At 40.1% G+C, this 20,221-nt stretch overlaps 1 protein-coding gene across 2 annotated transcripts in view; it reads right to left on the bottom strand.

The window, feature by feature from the left end:
• The window catches only part of DOK7 (docking protein 7), a 59,868-nt gene that overhangs the window by 5,573 nt on the left and 34,074 nt on the right, over positions 1–20,221 (bottom strand). For both annotated transcript variants that reach the window (XM_033061108.2, XM_033061109.2), the window contains 3 exons: positions 11,251–11,293; positions 1,550–1,615; positions 420–491 (listed from right to left, as the gene is read on the bottom strand). In XM_033061108.2, the coding sequence (XP_032916999.1) occupies positions 420–491; positions 1,550–1,615; positions 11,251–11,293 (181 nt within the window). The remainder of the gene's footprint in view (positions 1–419; positions 492–1,549; positions 1,616–11,250; positions 11,294–20,221) is intronic.

Genomic DNA, 20,221 nt, shown 5'->3' on the forward strand with positions numbered 1-20,221 from the left:
GAGAAAGGGGGAAACTGTAGGAATCAAAAAAGATAATCAAGCAAGAAATGGGAGAAGAGTGAAAATTCAATGGTCCTCAACTGAGGGAAAATAAAGGAAAACACTACAACTGAGGAGGGAAGAAGAAAGTTATATTTGAAACTGGTGTTGCAGTCTTTCAGCAAGTGTTAGTTATTAATATTTTCTACCCAATATAGGCACTGTTCTCAGAAATGAATGATAAATCACACAGAAAGAAAACCTGCACTATAAATACAGCCCAAAGATAAATGTGTTAGCATGCATGTAAAGCTGACATGTTCAAAGGGCAACACTTCAAAAATTACACTTAGAAGAAGAACTCAACAATTTTTTAAAAAAGGAAAATGAATAAGAAACAAGAGTAGTTAGTGACCTCTGACACAAAAATCTGCACTCACCAAGTTCCTCAGAACTAGTAGGAGTTCCAGGTTCTGAAGGAAGTGTTAGCATCTCATACCCACCTTTAGGACCTAGAATACAGGAACACTGTTAATGGCTTTGGATTTAGGAATTTGTACAATATCATCAAAGCCTATGGTTTTCTGGTTTTGACTTGTAACCTTTTAACCAAATCAGAATAATCCCAGAAACCATAAGCGTGGCTAATGCTGGCTTTTCTCTAACAGTGATATCAGCATTTCTTCATGAACACCAAGGGAATGAAATTTAGGACACTTTTACAACTATTCACACTGAGGGCCACTGAAGTCAACAGCAGTGCATCTTGCTGTACATCAGTGTGGGAGCAGAGTTATCTTGCATGCATGAATCAGGGAGCAATGTGTGGGTGATCTTGGGAGCATCTGGAAGACTCTTGTTAAAATTCCACCTCCAGCTTGATGGATAACTTCTTGATTTCTGAAAAACCATCGAAAATGCTTAAGCTAGCCCTTACAAAGACAGCTTTGCTTTCCAAGTGCAAATCACCATCTTTACAAAGAAGCCAGGCTGCACATCATGGGTCTTTCCCGAGCATGAAGCTGAAAAGAGATGCCCACGTTTCTTCACGATCTCAGACTCCACCCCAGTTAAAACCAGGCAAGCAAAAATGCTGTGTCCATAGAATGAACATAGTGTCATTAATTTTGAATGACAAACACACATAATTCTATCTGCTGGCAGTGCTTTTTTTCCTCCCTTATCATAAAGAAGTATATTTAAACGTGGTGGGTGTTTTTTCCAAGCATATCATTGTTAGGGTACAGGATTTCTCATGGCCTGAGGTGAATTTCTTTTGGTGGGTGCCCTTTGTCAAAGTGATGGCAGCATTTTACTGCTGTGAATAAGATTACTGCTTATACTCTGTCACTTATCTCATCTGTCACTGCCTCTTCTAAACTTATCCCATCTGTCAATGCCTTTCTGACAAAAACTCCTCAAAGCAAAAAACCCAAAGAAATAGGTAAGCCTTACAATAGGGAATCAAATCATGCATTACCTTTAATATTTTCTGAAGTTTAAAATAATTTAAGTTTAAATTAGTTTCAATTTACATGCACACACATACCTCATAATTTCTGTTACCTACCAGCTTGGAGACTGTGCCCTCTATGCACTTTCAAAGACCCAGAAGCTGCCATGACAGAAGCACCACCTGTTTACAAAGACAGAGATTCACATTAAATCTAAATACCTGTTTTATTTTTAGGAGATGGCTCTGAAACATCTAGAAGAAGAAAAAAAAATTGCAAGTCATTGTTCTTAATTTACACAATTTTTAAAAAATTTTGCTAAATTCTTTATCCTGAGTTTGTGGCATTAAAATCTAATTTTGTTGTTTTCTTTCTTTAGGGAGAGAGGAGGCCTTCCATAAAACCTAAGGATGCTGTTCCTCCCTGTTTGTGGTGAGCACTACCTTCCTCACAGGGAAAGCTGTCTTCAGCTAAGAAGTAAAATGGCAATGAGAACTAAGAGGGGAGATGTCTTTGCAATCCATAATGTAGTTTCAGCAACAAAACAGTTTCAAATGTTCATTAAAATCTGGTCAGACTGCAACCAAAACCTCTCTAAGTGAATGAGAAAACTGCCACCCTTCAGCAGTCATGGATAGACATGGATACACCCAGCCAGGGTCAAGGGAACACGAGGGATCTGGTCCATGGGGATTGAATCCAGGTCATAGCACAATGGGGTTTAAACACCCTCCCAGTGCTCCAGCCAGGAAAGCTTCACCATGGACACACCAGGGCACAGCCAGCCTCCCTTCCCCAGCCTGGCTCTGGCCAGCAGGGAGCTGCATTAGGGAAACTGGAGGGAACAAGAGCTATGAGCTCAGAAACCTGCAGGGTGGTGCATGCAGTGTGCATGTCTGTGCACACATTCCTCCTTTAGCCAGCAAACTCAGCAGCATCACCCCCTCTGTTGGGTGGTGTTGGGTGCAGGGTTACATCACCCATCCAGCCCTGAATCTCTGCTCTTGTCACTGTGAACACTCAGCAGAGTTGAGTGGCATTTGCTTCCTGGCATGAATAATTGTGAGGGAACTTCTTGTGCAGTAGAGGGAACTGAAGAGGAATTGGGTGGGAGGTTGTGGGGATGAGTAACCCTGCCACTGGTGACAGGGTGGCTCTGCCATGTGCTGCAGGCTGCTGGGGTTCACAGAGAAAATTAACACTCTTCTAAGCTGATGAATAGTCTGAGCAGGTGAAACACTGCTCTGCAAATTGTTTTTAAAATAGCCTCCAAAAATTACCATAGCTCTTATGCAACATGAAGAAATTCTGTAAGATAAATATCCTGAAATATCCAAGAAAACTGCATGGCCTGGGAATCTAAAGAAAATGGCAATTTCTTTCTTTTTTCCTCCTCTATAAAGTATACATAAAATTATAAATCTAAGAGTTTCCAAGTTTGTAAAATTAATCCTAAAGTTTTATAAAATACATCTAAAAACTGCTCATTATTTCACTTAATTACAATGAACTAAAGCAATAATTAAAAACTATTTGAAAAGGGCACAACTGAATTAAAGCCTTTAGTTTGTTGTCTATGTACATGAAAGCATATATAGGGTAATCCAAGGCTACAAAATTCAATGTTTAAGTATGCCGTATTGAGAATCTGCATTTTAACAAATGAAATTGGATTGTAAACCTTTACAGATTGTAAAACTCTGCTGAGAACTTAACAACTCAAAATGTTATTTGGAATTTTGTTTTTAACATGACTGCTGATAAAAATCAATGCAAAAATAGGACAGCTCCAGGCTAGCTGATTTATTTCTATTTTCACTGTAACTCATCTTCCTTTTTCTTACATTAATGCATTCTCCCTCTGCATTAAAAACATCAGAATGTGTTTTATGAAGCCAGAAGCCTCACCCTACTTTGAAGAAAGATTACAGCCTTATGCTAATTCCAGCTTCATCACAAAACCTGGGGGGGGGTTGGGTTTTTTATTCCCTCAAAAACTTTTTGCAATTCAGCAGAAATTATTCCAGAGGCATTGTGGATTTTTAAGCAACATTTTTAGGATTTGTGAAGAACACCCAGGACAGGAAAGGAGATTTGAAACAATAAGATATTCCAATCCATTTATGGTCAAGTTTAAATTTTCCCATTCAGAGCTTATTTGAAAGAACCATGTTAATGTTTCAGGATTTGAACTGTTGCATTTTCCTCGTTTTCAAATCTGGCAACTAAAAAATATTTACATAGTCAAATCTCTCAGGGAATTTTTTTGAAGCTTTGAACTGCATCGTATAAACACATGTCAACAGAGATCAACCTAGGTATTTTCTTCCTTCTTCTTTTCAGCTACTGTATAAACTGCTTTGTTTCTTATTCATGAATTCTAGGACAACACTTGGAGGAATGGAAAAAGCAAGTTATAGAGATAAATTCCTGAGTAAATAAAGTATCCAGCAGGAGACAGCCACTCCCTTCCACTATTCTTTTCATTTTACAAGGGATTGTTATGAATAATTTTTTTTTCAGTTTCTCCTGCCATCCAGTTCTGTGTGGCTCACTTGCTCAAGTCTTTGTCAGAACAGAGTATCTCATGAAGAGACTTACTTCTGTTCTACTTTCCTCAATATGTAAGAGGAAGAAGCTATTCAAAATGTGACAAAATTAAAATACAGTAATTTCACGAATACAAGCCGCAGCAATTTGACAAAAATTTTGGTGGAAACCCGGAAGTGCGGCTAATAGTCGGGTGCGGCTAATATATTAATAATTTTCTGACATTTACAACCCCAGACGTGCCAGCCAGAGTGCCGAGCCAAGCACCGGCCAGTAAAAGCCGGCATTTCGCAATTGTTACAGTGTTACTGTGTTGCCCTGGCTCCCTGCAAGCAGCACGGGGGGCGGGGAGAGAGGCGGGAGAGCTCTCTTCTTCCCTCCTCTGCTGCAGCCCAGGGGAGGACAGGTGGGGGGGCGCCGCCATTGCCGCGGCCCGGGGAGGACGCGGGGGGGCCGCGCCGCCATTGCCGCGGCCCAGGGAGCCGACGGGGGAGGGCGCCGCCATTGCCACGGCTCGGGGGGGCCGCGCCGCCATTGCCACGGCCCGAGGAGCCGACGGGAGCCCTGCGCAGCCATTGCCGTGGCCCGGGGGGGGGGCGGGAAGTGCGCGCCGCCATTGCCGCGGCTCGGGGAGGAGGTGGGGTGCTTTGTCCGCGCCCGCCGCCGGCGCCACGGGCGCGGGAAAGCTCCGTCCCCGCCCGCCGCCGCTGCCGTAGGAGCGGGGGAAGCTCCGTCCCTGCCTGCCACCGCGGGGCAGCGCCGACCCGGGGTGACCGAGCCCAGTGGCAGCGGCGGCCGGCCCCGAGCGGCAGCGCCGGGCTGGGCCACCTGGCCCCGTCAGCGGCCCCTAGCGGGCCGAGCCTGCACAGCCTTAGCTCAGCCAGTAAACCCCGCCCTCCCGCGGTTCTGTTACTAATTGCACGCGGGTCCTCGCTGCGAACGACAGAGCGGCTTATATTCGTGTGCGGCTTATCTATGGACAAAAACCGAAATATTTGCCAACACCCAGAGATGCGGCTTATACTCAGTGCGGCTTGTATTCGTGAATTTACTGTAATCTACAGGATATTTTGAATTCCAACATTTGATAAGACTCAAAAGTTTACTGCAGCTCAGTGAAGACAACCACTATTTGAAATATTTTTCTAAATTTATAGATATTGCTTTATGCCAATTCTTCAAAAGTAAGGAGCTTTACAGCACATGTGCTACAAGAAAAAGGCACAGGGAAAAAAAACCTAAACAGAGGGAAGATGGAACATAAACTATAAACTGAACTCAGATAGTTTACATTTTCAAATCTTCTGACCTATCATTGCATGACCAGTGAGGAGACACACACAGCCCTGCACTGCATTTACCAAGGGATCACTTGTCACTGCCCAGCCTCTACTCTGCCTCCCAGGGGCAGCTCACAACCTCTTCAGGTCTGGGCTATTAAATTTCCTGACACTGAGTCAGAACAGATAAAAATGCCACTTTCTGCGCTAAAACCCTGCTTCTTTTTGAATTAAAACTAGCTTTATTATGAAGAACTTTGACCCACTCACCCAAGCAACATTCCCGTCTCCTCCTCTGAAAACAGATACCTTGCTTAAAAGAGCATCCAAAGGCTAAAGCTCCTGATTGACAGGAGAAGCACTGCAAGTACACCTGGAGGTTGTTTCATGTAAATGTAATAGGAAACTTCCTGCTGCTGTATATTTACCCTACAAAACTTCCCTGTTTGTGCCCTTCAATTTTTAAAGTAATTTCATATATTTTCTGCCATATAAATGGCATTGTGTGCAAGACAAGAAAGATGAAGGGGATGCTTAAGAATGTTTACTTGCTTTACAGATTTCTCCACATTCAGAAATACCTCCTGTCTCTCCAATACACAACTTTAAAAGTGGTAGAATCTCTTAAAATTCGAAATGCATTCAAGAACTCTGTTCAAATATTGCTCCTCAAAATGTCTATTTAGTCTGTGCAGAAAATACCAGAGGCTCTAACTATGTCTAGCTATTATTCATCTTCCCATGCTGTGGGCCATTCCAGCCCAGCCTCCTAACCTTAAAAATGCAAGAGCATTAAGTTAGAATTATTACCATTTTCCTGTGCCAGGAAATTCAGTGTCTGGGTTTTTTGGTTTTTGGGGTTTTTTGGGGTTTTTTTGTTTGTTTGTTGATGTTGTTTGACTTTTTTTTTTTAATAAACCTTCAAAGATGTTTTACATACATTTAATTCAAAAATCTTGATACACGTGAAACTGAGGATCTACACTAGCCAGGGATGAAGGTCACCCACAAAACTAAAATTTTTTAAAATTTGAAATAATCTCTATATATGCAAATAAGGTCTTCACCTTTGTGTTCTATAAGGCTGGGATATACAATTTCCCCAGATTTCAGTGTTAGAGAAGGCATGGGGAAGCAAATCACAAATAAATAAAGGACAGGACTAGAGGGTTACTGTGGCATGGAATCACCACCTTCTGTCACCCCCCATAGAGAGAAAAGGAACCTGCTGGATCTGCTCAGCCCAGAGGATGAAGCAGCAGCCCTGGGATCATTCACTGCCTTGGTTTCCCAGAAGGTTTCTTTCATCCCTGGGAAAAGGCCTCTCTTACTTCAGACAGTCACCAAGGCCAACATTTAGCTTGTAAATGCAATATGTATTTTAATCAGTTTACTTTTTCTGAGCTCCTCTATTTCTTCCCCTACAGAGTTACTTTGAGTGGACTTTTGGAATAAAGCAGGACCAAGAAAGAGCATGCCATATTATGGCAGGGTTTCATTAATCAGTATCTCATTAGAATGATGCTTTTCTATTTGGCCCTAGAAGGTATGACATTACATATCTATGGTGGACACTGTTCAACACAGAGTCCTTTGCTGGCTCAGCAAAAATTTCAGAGATAAACCCTGAAAAAAAGTGAGAATTGTAAATTGTTTTCAACCTAAGCAATAATAACCACCACAGTATGGCCCAGATTCTTCTTTCTCATTGTTCTGAATTAATTCCTTAGCTTGGAATAAAAGTATCATGCTGCATAGATATGCAACAATTTTTTTTTTAAATGCACAAAAAAGCACTGAGTTTTCCATCAGAAAAGCTAAGCTGTCAGACAGCTGACTTCGTTTTCAGCACCTGCTATATACTTAATTTTATTCTTTCCTGTCTGCCTGCCTTGAGTCCTTTCTACCTAAGAAAAAATTTAATAGAGATACAGTGTTCATAATCAGCATTCAGGTGATATTTTAGCTGAATTCCAATCTACAGCATTTTTTATGTTTATTCCTTAATTCATCCCCCCAGAACATTTCCCATCAAGCATTGTGTAGGTTTGGTACTGCAAGCAGAGCTGTCAGAGAGCAAGACTGTCTGTTGCAGGGCTGATGAATTGGCTCCTGTGGAATAAGGGGGGAAATGGAAAAGAAGAGAGAGAATTTACAAGTCAAAGAGCAATAGTGAAAGTGCACTGCTTCCCTGGGAGCATATTTGTTCCTTGCCCATTCAAGTAGAGGCTGCTGCCAAGCCAGAGCCCGTGGCACAGAGGTGCAGGGAGATCAGAGCTCCGTCCAGGGAAGTGAAATTTGAGTGTTGAAACACTCAGGGCTGGACCTGGCTCATGGGAATGCCCAGGCAACCAGCCCCACTGTGGGAATTGGGCAAGCATGAAAGTTTCTGAAATATGGTGCACAGAGCTGGCATGAAATGCCTTCTCCAGGGACTGCAGTGTCCCTAAGCACTTCTGCAAGCTATTCCAGCTCCCAGCTCCCTTCTGTAAATAGGAGCCTTGGGATTCAGTCTGCTCAGCTCATTTGGAAGGGGCTGGCAGCTAAGGACAGAAATAGTGGCATTTCCCTGTGGACAAAAATAGTGGCATTTCCCCTCCACACAAAACAGCCTCATGGTTTAAACATCATTCATAAAAGAAGATTGCTGTGACAGACTTCTACTCAACTGAGAAAATACAAATATTTTGAAGGAAACCATTCACTCTTATGAGTAAGAGCTGGAGGTTCCCTATCTAAGGTGTTGCAATTGAATAGAAAGGAGAAGAAGATTTAAATAAGAGGTCTAAATTATAATGAGAAACAGCACAAGTGCTAGGGGATGCATTGTAAATGTAAGAATAGCAGAGGATTTTGGATTACTCAAGGTGGATTAAGGATTCTCACTGCAGAACTAAACATCTGTCAGACATGCACAGAAGAACATCCAAACCTCAGGGCAGGGACTCACTAGACAACTGCTTCAGTCCTATTTTTCCTACAATACTTTGGTTTATAGTACCAGAAAGATAATGAAGATAATGACAAGCTTTTCAGCTCTTCATTGTGTGAAGGAATGTGCAGTCTATTGTTTCATCTCTCAACACTAAATGTGGATCTTATTGACAATCCCTTAACCCAAACCATGCAAGCAGCTGCTGAGAAAAAGACCTGCATGCATCTCTGAAATTGCAACCACCAGCTCAAGCTACAGGATTTCTTAAGCAGTCATGAGAGTCCCTGTAATGAGAACTGCTCACACAAAATGTACTTAACTGAGGTGTCTCCAGAACCCAGCAGTCTCAGGAAATCTGAATCATATTTTAGAACCTCTATCCTATATCCTGAACCTCTATCTGTCATGGTATTTTGAGGTCCATCCTAGCTATAAATGCAGTCTATTATACTTTAGAGCACACATTCATGATACAGCTCCAAAGAATCCCTCACCTTTATCTGTAGTACAAAGCTATGATAACAGTGGGAACATTTTCCTCCTACAAACTCAAGTAATTCAATTCAGTCTCTCTTTCTAATCAATATTTACAAAGTTATTTATAACAAAGGTAACCAAGTATTTAAACCAGAATTAAATGATTCACCCCAACTTGTTTTTTTCCATCTAGTAATACAACTTAGAATTGTTGCCATACTTAGAACACTTTTCTGCTTGCCATTAGACTGAAACACAATTTTCTAAAGTTGCTGAGTCTGTTCCTCAGCATATCTAACTAAAAGGAGAATGAGAATACTCACATTCTCTACCAATAAATTGAAAAACACACAAACAATTGATCTGTGACCATTTAATTCCATGTCTTGCTACAGAGCTGAGACATTCAAGAGCAGAACATGTGGGCTACCTGTAGCCCAGGAAGGAATGGGTTTGCATTCCAAAGTGTATTTGAATGAAAATATGATAAAAATGAAATGTGTTTGTGAGTAACTGAATTGCTACACCAGGAAATTTTATATCTGGGTGTTGGGTCATTGTACAGTCATCCATGCTAGCAGAGGTATTTTGTATATACACAATGCAAGTTTTGAAAGTAGCTACCTCAAATTAGTGTGCCTTTATTTTATCCTCAACAATGGAAAATAATCTCTCATAACAGAAAACCACAGACAAGTTCTAATGTAGTTCCTTTAGTCCAACGGAACAGAATGACTGCTCAGCACCCTGGGACCTCCAGTTAATATATTAAATATTCAAATGCTACAGAATTATTTTGAAAGCTTTGCAATGCCAAGTTTCATTATACTTGAAATTTCACACATATGAAAGACAAAACTTTAATATGAAATAATAATAAATTAAATATCTAAGGACAATAAAACGCAATTTTTATTTGAGACATAGAAAACTTCAGCTCCTTTTGTATTTTGAAAAACATTTGTAGTATTAAAGAACAAAATTGTACTTTGTATATTGGAGCATTTGAGAGATGAAACCCCACAAAAAAAACTTCAGTCACTGGCTTTAGAGGCTGCATTTGCTTAAAGCATTTATACTTATTCCTGCAAGAGTTCTTTTCATAAACTTTATTTTCCCAGTGTACCAGATAATAAAATGCACCTGCTCAAACTTCTTCAGTCTTGTACATTCTCTTTCTGTTTATATAAAAATCCATCCTGTATTTCTGCAGTTCCAGTTTGCTTCGTGATAGGTTTTATCAAAACAGCTAACTCCCTCATATGCATGAATAGTCTGAGATTAATTTTTTTTTGTCAGATGTTGTTTGCATCCAAAATTAACTTGACACTGAAATTAGTACAGAAATAACATTCTGCCCACCACATGCAGCAGAAGTTTCCCTGTATTCACACACACTTTAATCATAAGTGTTCTGGTTTCCTTGGTTTGAGGGGAGGACTTGAGTACCAGAGGGAAAGATAAAATTAATGATCCAATTTGGGCTTCTGCTTACACCTCTATAAATCAAGAGTAATTCCACTGACTTGAGTGGAATAACTAGTAACAAGATCTGCTAAATGCTTCTGGATTTTCTCCTGCTGAGACAGTCGAAGGAAGTGAGTTACTTTTAACCTTCTCCAGAGACACCTCCTGATCCTGAGTATTTTACTGGATTTGTTCACACAAGTATCCGTCAGTTACACTGCTTTATGTATTTGCCAAGGTTTTTCAAAACAGTAAAGAAACCCAAGCACCAAGAGCTGTTCCATGTCTGCTGGAGGTGGGTAACCTATGAAATTTAATGGATCTGATGAATTATCAGCTAAACTATTTAAGGAATGGAAAGGCATTTAAGATACTAACCAAATTCTTTGCACAGATATCTCCAAGGTCTAAGATGGAGAGAAACCATGCAAAACTAAGTACTTATGAAGTATTATCTTTGAAGTAAAATGATAATTCAAAGGTGCCAGACCAGTTTGGCAGCATTAGACAGGGACCTCAGGTGCCCAACACATTCTGCTGATAGAGAGGTTTCCAATGCAAGGATGGTCAGTGCCTTTGCCTCAATTATCTTTCCAGGCCAGATACTCAGTGTCCTCTCATTAGTGATTTTGTTGGTCAATCAATAGTTTCACTGACATGAGAGAAGCACCTCCCAGTTACTTCTGGTAAAGATTAATTCCTGTGAATTTGTTTTATTTAGGAAACTGGCTATACACACTGAACATATAAATCAAGTTTGCCTTTGGTGCTAATACAGCCTAAAAAGATAAGAATATTGGTGTTCTTTGAATATGTAAGTAGAAAAGGTACTAAAACAGTTTTTCAAAGAATCTGACAGCTTTGAACCTCTTCAGATTAACAAAAGAAAGGGAAAAACAAATATATTAATCTTTTCAATCAAGGTTATTACAGATTGCAATGTATTTCATAACTGCCAGTCATGAATTGCAGCAGCAAAACCAAACACAAACAAGACACCTCTCAATATAGTATTTGGTTCTGCTTTGATAAATCTTTTGTTTCTCTTATCATAATTTGAGACTAAAACACCATTGTTAAATAAAGCAAGTAACTAAATGGCTCTTACCTGATATAGCTGGTAAGACTCCAGACTGTAATACTGCTGTTCCCTAAAGAAAACAGAAAATTTTAGAATGAAAAATCTTTATGGGAAGTAGAAACTTGCTAAAATATAGGAAGTATATAGAAGTGAGGGGAGGAAATCAGAAATGTGGCCAAGATTTCATTTTTTGAAAGAGAAAAAACATCCCACAACATTTCAGAAAATATTAATTATATTTGACAAAGATGCAAAAATGGCAACAGAAGCTTGATTTGAGAAATTACATCAGATGTGGGACACAGTTAAAGTATCATTGAAATTATAGGAAAGACAACAAATAACTACAAGAATCAGCTTTGATTAGATACAGAAATGAGCTTGAGATAATAAAAAAATAAAAGCAGTGTTTAAAGCAATTTTGTTCAGTCTTTAAGATTGTCTTCATTTCCCTTTTCAGTACAACATATTCTATTATTTCTGTAACTCTGAGGCCTCCTGCTGCAATCCTTTGTAAGGCAGAGACTTCACACTGGCAACTGCAAAGGCAACTCAGCAGAAAGAACAATAGAGAGACATAAAAGCTACCTTTTATAATTCTACAAAACACAGCAAAACATGTTTTTGCCTGTAGGAGAACCTTTTAAAATTATTTGGGCATCATGTACAAATGTAAGTGCATGGTTTTCAAATGCAGAGTGTAATGCAGATCTCAACCCACCCATGATTACATCAGAGGAGAAAAGGGGTAAGTGACCTCACTCCCATCATATGCTTTTGTTACGCCTGCAAAACTAACATGATTATCTACAGCCTGCATGCCTCATAGTATCACCCTTAAATATGAGCTAAATATCTGCATTAAAAACACAAAAATCTTTTGTCTGTGGCCCAGGAGCCGGGTGCTGGGGTCTGTGATGCACAGCTCTTGGCTGCAGCCACCCCAGCACTGCACACCCCCAGTAAGCAGATCTGCATTCGTGTATCACACACCACGAGTGCATGGCCAGGGCTATTTTAGCTCTGGCTGCTATCAGATGACATTCATTTTTTATGTTCTCTCTTGGGTAGAGTTCAATGATAGCAGTTAGGAGAACCTGCTGGTTTGATATGCTGGGTCATTATTCATAGATTAGCTCGGTTGCCCTAAAGAGCTAAATAGATTTCAAGCCTGGCATTTATTTCTGTGTGTACAAATAACCACCATGGCACATAATCCTGTTCACAATCAAAATGGGATTTTCTTTTTCCCCCCTCTGTGTATATTTGTGATATCTTTGCCTTCCTCTCACCTTTTTTATTTTCTTTTAAGGTTTCATTTCATGATATTTGAACTTTCATTCACTTTAAATTTCATGAAATATGTGACTGGTCACAACATTTCCCATTAAAAAAATAAAGCATACTGTCTCATACGAAGAGAGGGAGTTCTACCCATCTCTATACAATTTTTCAGTAATTACATACCTAATCCTGCTCTGGTGCTGCTTATGGGAGTTTTAGTCTGTGGGTCCAAGATTAGCCCAAAAAGTCCAGATCATCTGATACAACCTCCACAGCAAGGAGCAGATACTGTACTGCACAGTTTCCTGGCTATAGATGAAGTTTTGCCAGTTTCATAGTGAGAAAAAGCACCAGAACAGCTTTGCAAGCTCACCTCCATGGTGAACAAAGGAGCCAGAAGCTAGCCAGTTAGATGGATAGAAACAAAAAAAGGGAAAGATTGTCTTTAAAATAGTTCTTCTCATTATGACGGATAGCTGATCAATAATAACCAAACATTTTTACGGTGTCAAAATAATTTTGTTTCCTATTTTGCCTCCTAAAAAGGAGTAACCTACACTTCCAAGAAAAAGCAGGCTAGTTTCTGTAGGTTTGAATGCTGAGCAGGGCTCCATCACCACTGGCAAGAGGAATGAAATGCCAGTCACCTGATAACTGTGTCAACATTTCAGACACACCTCATCAGCCACAGCTTATGTAATTCCCTTTGTGTATCTTTAGAAATAAAGCTTTTCTTTCAGCTCATCTAAGTTTGGCAGCTTTTTATAGCTCCATTATTCTGTGCCTACTGAGAGCTGGAATTCTCAGCACAGGAAAGATGAACCTCTTGGAGCAGGTCCAGAGGATGGACAGAAAATGACAGGAGGGCCCCATGGAGACCTCTCCTTTGAGGAAAGGCTGAGAGAGCTGGGGCTGTTCAGCCTGGAAAAGAAAAGGCTCCAGGAGACCTTGGAGCAGCCCTTCAGTCCTTACAGGGCATTATAAGCAAGATGGGGTCAGACTTTTTAACAGACTGTGTTGCGATAGGACAAAGGGTAATGGTTTTAAAATAAAAGAGATTTAGACTGGCTATAATAAATAAATTTTTTACTATGAGGGTGGTGAAACACTGGCACAGGTCACCCAGAGAAATTGTGGATGCCCTCAAAATATTCAAGATTAAGCTGTATGGGGCTCTGAGGAACCTGACCTAGTGGAAAGTGTCCCTGCTCACTGCAGAGTGACCTTTAAAGGTCCCTTCCAGCACAAAATATTCTATGCTTTTTAGGTCTCTTTTGCTTTACTCCAAGCATATAAAGGGAGTTTTGTCCCAATATGTGTTTTCTGGAAGAAAAAGGCTCAACATAAATGAGAGGCTCCCAAATTCTTCTTGTTATGAAACAGGACTTTGTACTTGACAGTAACAGAAGCAAATATTTGCTCTGTGAGATTTTTATTCTGCACATACCAAAATTGCACTTATAAACAGAGGCTTGATTGCAGCATTGGTCAAATGCTTAATTTTTGCAGAGGAGATGATCTAGATTGTTTTTTCTCCTCTCCTTTCCTTTATTTTAAAGCTATTATGTAGTAATGAGGCAACGCAAAATATCCAATTTTTCAAGAGGAAACCACGAAAATCATGACTCAAAATCCCTGAGTCCCTGAAGAGCAGGAACTGTGAGCAGACTCCTCCAACAAGGAGCAAACACTCTCCTGCCTGCTGTGTGTAGCTGTGGCACATCATCACAGCCCTCTGACTGCTTCACATAGCTCGAGTGTAGAGGGAGGCAGCAGATTACAGTCACATAATACAGTTTATTACAACAAACTTGAACTATCAGAAACTTCACAAAGGAGCAAAGGACTCAATGAGAGATCCTGGATGAAGATTTTGAAATCAGTATCACAAAGAAATGTTTAAAGTGCTTTTATAAAAGGGAAGAGAAAAAGTATGTCCAACGTTCTGCAAATCTCAGATGTTTCAGCTAAAAGGAACCGGTCCCTAATGAGACTGAGAGTTACAGTACTTTTCTTGTGAGGATTAAAGACTATGACTTATTCTATTATTCTAAATCACAGTAAAGTTTAAAGCTTGAGTGCTTAGGCTGCCACAAGAAAAACAAAGCTCCCAGGAAAGGTCAATAATTAGAGGCACATGGAAAACCTTTAAAGGTCATATGCCTTGATGGACTGTTTCACCCAGCAGTTGATCAGGTTCAGAACAAAAGATACAAAATTTTTAAACTCTATGATCCTTCCTAACAACTCCAAATGAAACAAACTCCTGCTCACAGCATGTTTCAGGTGCAGGGCTCCAATTTCACAAACTCCTGAGTAAAGCTTCATCTGTCACAAGCTGCCCTACAGAAAAGATTGCTCAAGTCAGTTCAGAAACATCTCCACTTGCTCAGCCAAGCCCAAACATCAGCTATTTTATGAGGCATGAAGTTGACAATTTCAGTGGCACTGGCAAGCCATGGTCTGTGCCACATTAAAATATACCCCTTAAAATAGACCCCTGTGGCATAATCAAGCTCCACTCATCTACAAGTTAGAGGTCTTGTTTAAAAAACAAGAGACGAGAAACAACCAAAAGTATTGTTAAATTCTAGTCCAGATTTGTGTTGCTATCTTCTCTCTCTCAAAGTTTTAACAGAGGCCCCTGCAGTTGTGATTCTCATGTGCTTCTGTTGAGAGGCATCTCCTGCTCCTGGCTCTGGGTTTCCAGCCAGGAGCCACTTGTCACACACCCCAGAACACAGCCATTAACGTCAGAATGGGTTCATTACCTCCAAAAATGACACAACTTGCCTATAGCATACTCTGAAGCTGGCCAGTCATGGGAGAGAAAGAAAAGCTGGGCTGAGTTCCCTACCACAAAAGCCAGTAGCTGGATCCATCTGCCAGGGAGCAGAAATTCAGATGGTGGAATCTCAGTTGCAACATTGAAGGGTCAGATTTCAAGTTCTGCTACTGATAATATATGAGCCCAGGGAAAACTGACACAGCAACAAGGGACATGATTTGTTCTTGTCTTTTGCTTTTCAAAACCAGACCTAGGATTACTACACACTGGACAGTCACACTAGGAGTGTGCTGAACTGGACTGTAATGCAATTACATGGTCACATACCAATTTTTCCATGGGACAGCTGTCTCACTGCATGACAGAGACATGTGTGGGTACAATCAGCATGGCATGAGCAATGGTAAATCTGTCAATTCCTGAACAGTAAGGAGCTTAACTTTTCAACCTAAACAACATCCTTTTAACATCACACACATCTCATTATGCACAGAAGTATTCAGACAGAATTCTATAGGAAGCAGCTATGCAATACCATCCAAGGCATATAAAATACCTGGTATAAACACATCAGTGATGTTTGTGTCTGTCTCCAGGCATTGCTACAAGCCAAGCTTGCATACTTGTTAGACAAAAATATAAGACAGGAGAATGTACAGCTGGCCCAAAGCTGTAACACTCACTCCAAGTCAATAGCAAAGTCTGAAGGCACACAACATCAAACCCTCCTAAACTGTCCTGACAGCACTTATCAGCTAGACAGCTTGTGATTACAGACACATGCCCAAAATGACAAGTTATAACATATAAATAAAATAAAGACACCTTACCACCTCCATCAAACTGAGGGTTTGAGTTTGTCTTACCATTTCTTACTAATTTCATAAGGTCTGAGTTCTTATGGTTCATCAAAGATTGGTATGATGGCTCCAGATCAAACAGAATTATTTCATATTTCTGTGAATTTGAGGGTCTCTCCTCTTTAACCACAGGTAAAATTCAGAAGCACTGGTTTCTATACAGTAGAAGCACTTCATTATTTCATGGAGATTTTGAAGAGATAAATGTAGTGACAATCTGCAGAGAGAGAAGCTGCAGTAGCAAACCCTCTAGGGAGAGTTGTATAAGAAACTCAAATGGAAAGATGGACACTAATGATTATGAATATTGCTGAAGAGATGAACTTATCTATTCTGTAGACTCCTCTCAGGACAAAATCACTGAAGTACAGTCAGAGAACACTTCACTCCTGGTTCATGATACAGGAGGACTTTTCAGAGCAGGAGCCAGGACCAGGCTGAAGAATTCCACCAGCCAGAGGAAATGGCTACACCAGACACATCAAATTGCCTCTGAAACCAATTTTAATCCAATGTGTTTGATAAACACAGCCAGAATGGTGGAGGTGTTAGAAGACAGGAACTAAAAATGATTATTCACGAAAAATAAAAACACCATATGCAAATGTCACAGGATATATTCCTCAAACTTAACAGTGAGGTCACAGCATCTGATTTCAGCTCACAGAACCCTGAACAAATATTCCTGGGAATTGATGTTAGGTACATAATACAATGCATTAACATCAGCATTCACTGCCTTGTCTTTCACCAGATATCTCATAATAATCATTGTGCCATTCAGGGCATTAAAGACTCCTTACACAATTGCCATTAAAACAAACCACACTCAGCTCAGAAATTATAAATTGTTTCTCTCCAACTGTGACATCTAAGAATGAAGGCAAATACCCTAATATAATCTGAAGTTCAGTATGTCATATGTTCTTAGGGCCAAAATAAAGGCAACCAATTCTTCCAGGTAATTAGAATCATCTACATTGTTCCCCCAATTTCTCAGATTTACAGTAACAGATGATGTTCTGCAGTTTTATGAAAAGCAACAATTTTAATTTAAACATTAAGACACACACCAGATTTTCCAATTCAAAACAGTGTTGTCAGCTTTTCAGAGATGTTTTCATAGAAACATTACATTTCCCCTTCCCAGAGTCTTGTTTGGCTCAGCTGCTGTTAAGCCACCTTTCCTAAGGCACAGACAGGAACTCCTGCTGCATTGCTCATGCACAAGAGACCAAACACAAACTTTTCCAGACTGCCCAGTATCCAGCAGTGCACCCACAGCATTGCCTCAGCCAGTTCCACTTCCACAGGTGAACACCAGTGCTCTTCCTCAGCTGGCAGCTGAATCACAGCAAACACTGCAGCTTTAGCCATGCAAAGAGAGACTGCATCTCTCATTTAGAAGCGAACAATAAAATTTGACATTAATAGGTTATACATTTGTATTCCTACAGAAAGACAGTAAAATAACAGGCATCTGTGCCTGCAGCTGCATTTTACCGTGCAAAAATGTTTTAAATTTAATTCAGTGTTGGTAACCGGAAGGAAAAAAAGCTTTCCTGTTTCGTTAAAAAAAAAACCACCACTTTTTTCAGAGCAACTGGCCCTTCTAAAGTCTTGTCAAGTGCAATGGAAACAAAGTAATGTACACAAAAGTCAGAGGCTTCAATTCCATGTATTCTGGTTTATGTTTCATGTATCCCAAATTCCAACAGGGGGTAGCATTACACTTCTGCAAGAACATTTGTTATTTAGAATACACCCAGTTTCCCCAACTTGGATAGTCTGAGCTTCCTTGTACAACAGATCTGTTAATTTCCACTTATTCTGCACCCAAGGAAACCACATAAGGCAAAGACTCCAGCAAAACTCCTGTAGTGCTGAAAGTGAGGCTCAGATGGGCCCAAACAGGTATGAAAAACAGCAGATTTGACTACTGTGCAGATAATCAGCTCATTCTTCTTGCTCAGCACATAACACAAGCAGGAGAGGCAAGGTGCTCACAGGTAGGATGCAACACTTCACATGATCCACTCCCTTTGCATTTTAAAGTTCACAAAACCGAGTGTGTCCCACTGAGCATCTCAGTACTGCACAGACACCTGTGAAAACCTGGCCAGTGGGAAATACTGTTGTACATTTTCTCAGAACAGCAGAGCCCAATAGAAACCACAGAGTTCTGAGCCAGAGCATTAACCCATTTCAAAATAGTCAAAATCAGTACAGAAGTACTATGGAGCAGGAAGCTTGGAGAGGCTGAAAATAAACAAGAAGGACCATCATTAACATGTGGAACTTTGGACTTGTGCTCACAAAGGGATTCAGGTGGTCTTGCTTTTGTGGTTAGCAAAGTAGTAATTTATGGAAAATGGAAAATACACAAAAGGGCATGAAGTATTCCCTTTACCCAAGTTTTCTGCTTGCAACAAGATTCAAAATCCAAGTCATGAAGAAAAGGGATCCTCTTTTGCATATAACGAGTTCAGCTCTACAGCTGCAGTGACAGACAGTAAATAGAGAAGGACTCAAACAAAAACATTTGAAAAGCTGGAAAAGTGAAATCACAGATCTTGGAGACAAATTAAAACTGCCCCTGTGGGTTCTCTAGAGTTGGAGAAAGTTGATGTTAAACTTTAATTACCATTTTGAAACATTCATCTGGGGAAAGCCCTAAGAAAAGTCTTTTTCTTCCTCTACTTCCCCAAAGGCTGTTGCTCCACAGTGTGAGTTTAGCTTCTGCTGGCACTAAAAATACACTTGTGCCTGTCTTGTAGCTGATGGACCTATGCCAATTTACATTAGACTAGTTACTTGATTCCTTCCTTCCAGCCCATTCCACATAAAGACACAGAGAAAAGAATCCTTGTTATAACCTGTGCATCCTGTTCCACAAAGAGAACTAGAGTGGGCTTAATTATGGGCCTATGAAGAATAAAAATGAAAGCCTTGCAATATGATCTTCACATTCATTTTCCTCCTTTTTCAACCTCACATTTAAAGCTATAGTTAGTCAACTCCTTCCAGAAAAAAATTATTAACAAGATAATCAGTGATCATCAGAAGAAAGAAATAGATGGAAGGAGAAGGACAAATAAGGGAGGAAAAGCTCAAAATAGTAAAATTAAGACAAGTGTTTTTCTTTATCCCTGGCCCATCACTGAAATTATGGTTTGTCAAAAGTAATGAAACTATAATTAAGCTGCACAGTTTCAAAGGATACAGATACTTAACTATGCACGGGGGCTGCTCCCAGGCTGCTTCTATATCAGAGAGCAGTGCAATAAATTATTAGGCACAATTATATCTCTAGTTTTTTTCCAAAGCCTCCTATAGTAGTTATCTCTATAGCATGTGTGTTCTGCCTGACTTTGTGTCTCCAGGAATGAGATGAATCGGCAAACTTCATCTGGAAATGTTTTCCTTGTGCTACAGGGGATTCAAGTATATAGTTACTAGTCCTGATATAGCCCACTTAGCACTTCTCTGTCCTTCTAATAAACCAGATCTGGAAAAGGTTTATATTTCCTTAATATTTTCCAGGCTCAAATTTCTAGTACATCCAAAATTGCTTCAAATCAGCATTGAATTAGCAGAGGATTCCACAGAATCCAGACTACTGCAGAGGATGTGGCTAGGGGAGAGGGAACACAGCCAGAGTTCATGTCCCACTGATTCCCAGCTGTTGAAACAGTCATTTTAGTTGACTGACAGCTGGCTGCTGCACTTTATCCTGTGAATAGCCCAATATCCTCATGTGACAAGACTTGGGAGCACAAAGTCAACTTTAAAGCCCCTTTTCCATCTACTCTTTGGACTCATGTGGGGTTGAACTGCAGAGAAAGTCCCAAGGTCTGCTTTCTTTCATCTACCCTGTTTTCAAAAAAAAAAAAAATGTGGAAAGACATAAAAGATAACTCCAAGGAAAATATACAAGCAGAGCTTGCAGTAAAGGCATTTCACTGCAGCCTAAAAGCCCTTTACATGAGTGGTATTCACTCACCCCATCCTGGCTTTCATTTATCATATTAATGATAAATTAATAAATACCTAATTTGACCTAAGC

Source organism: Catharus ustulatus, chromosome 5 (genome assembly GCF_009819885.2).
Source record: "Catharus ustulatus isolate bCatUst1 chromosome 5, bCatUst1.pri.v2, whole genome shotgun sequence".
Classification (NCBI taxonomy): Eukaryota; Metazoa; Chordata; class Aves; order Passeriformes; family Turdidae; genus Catharus; species Catharus ustulatus.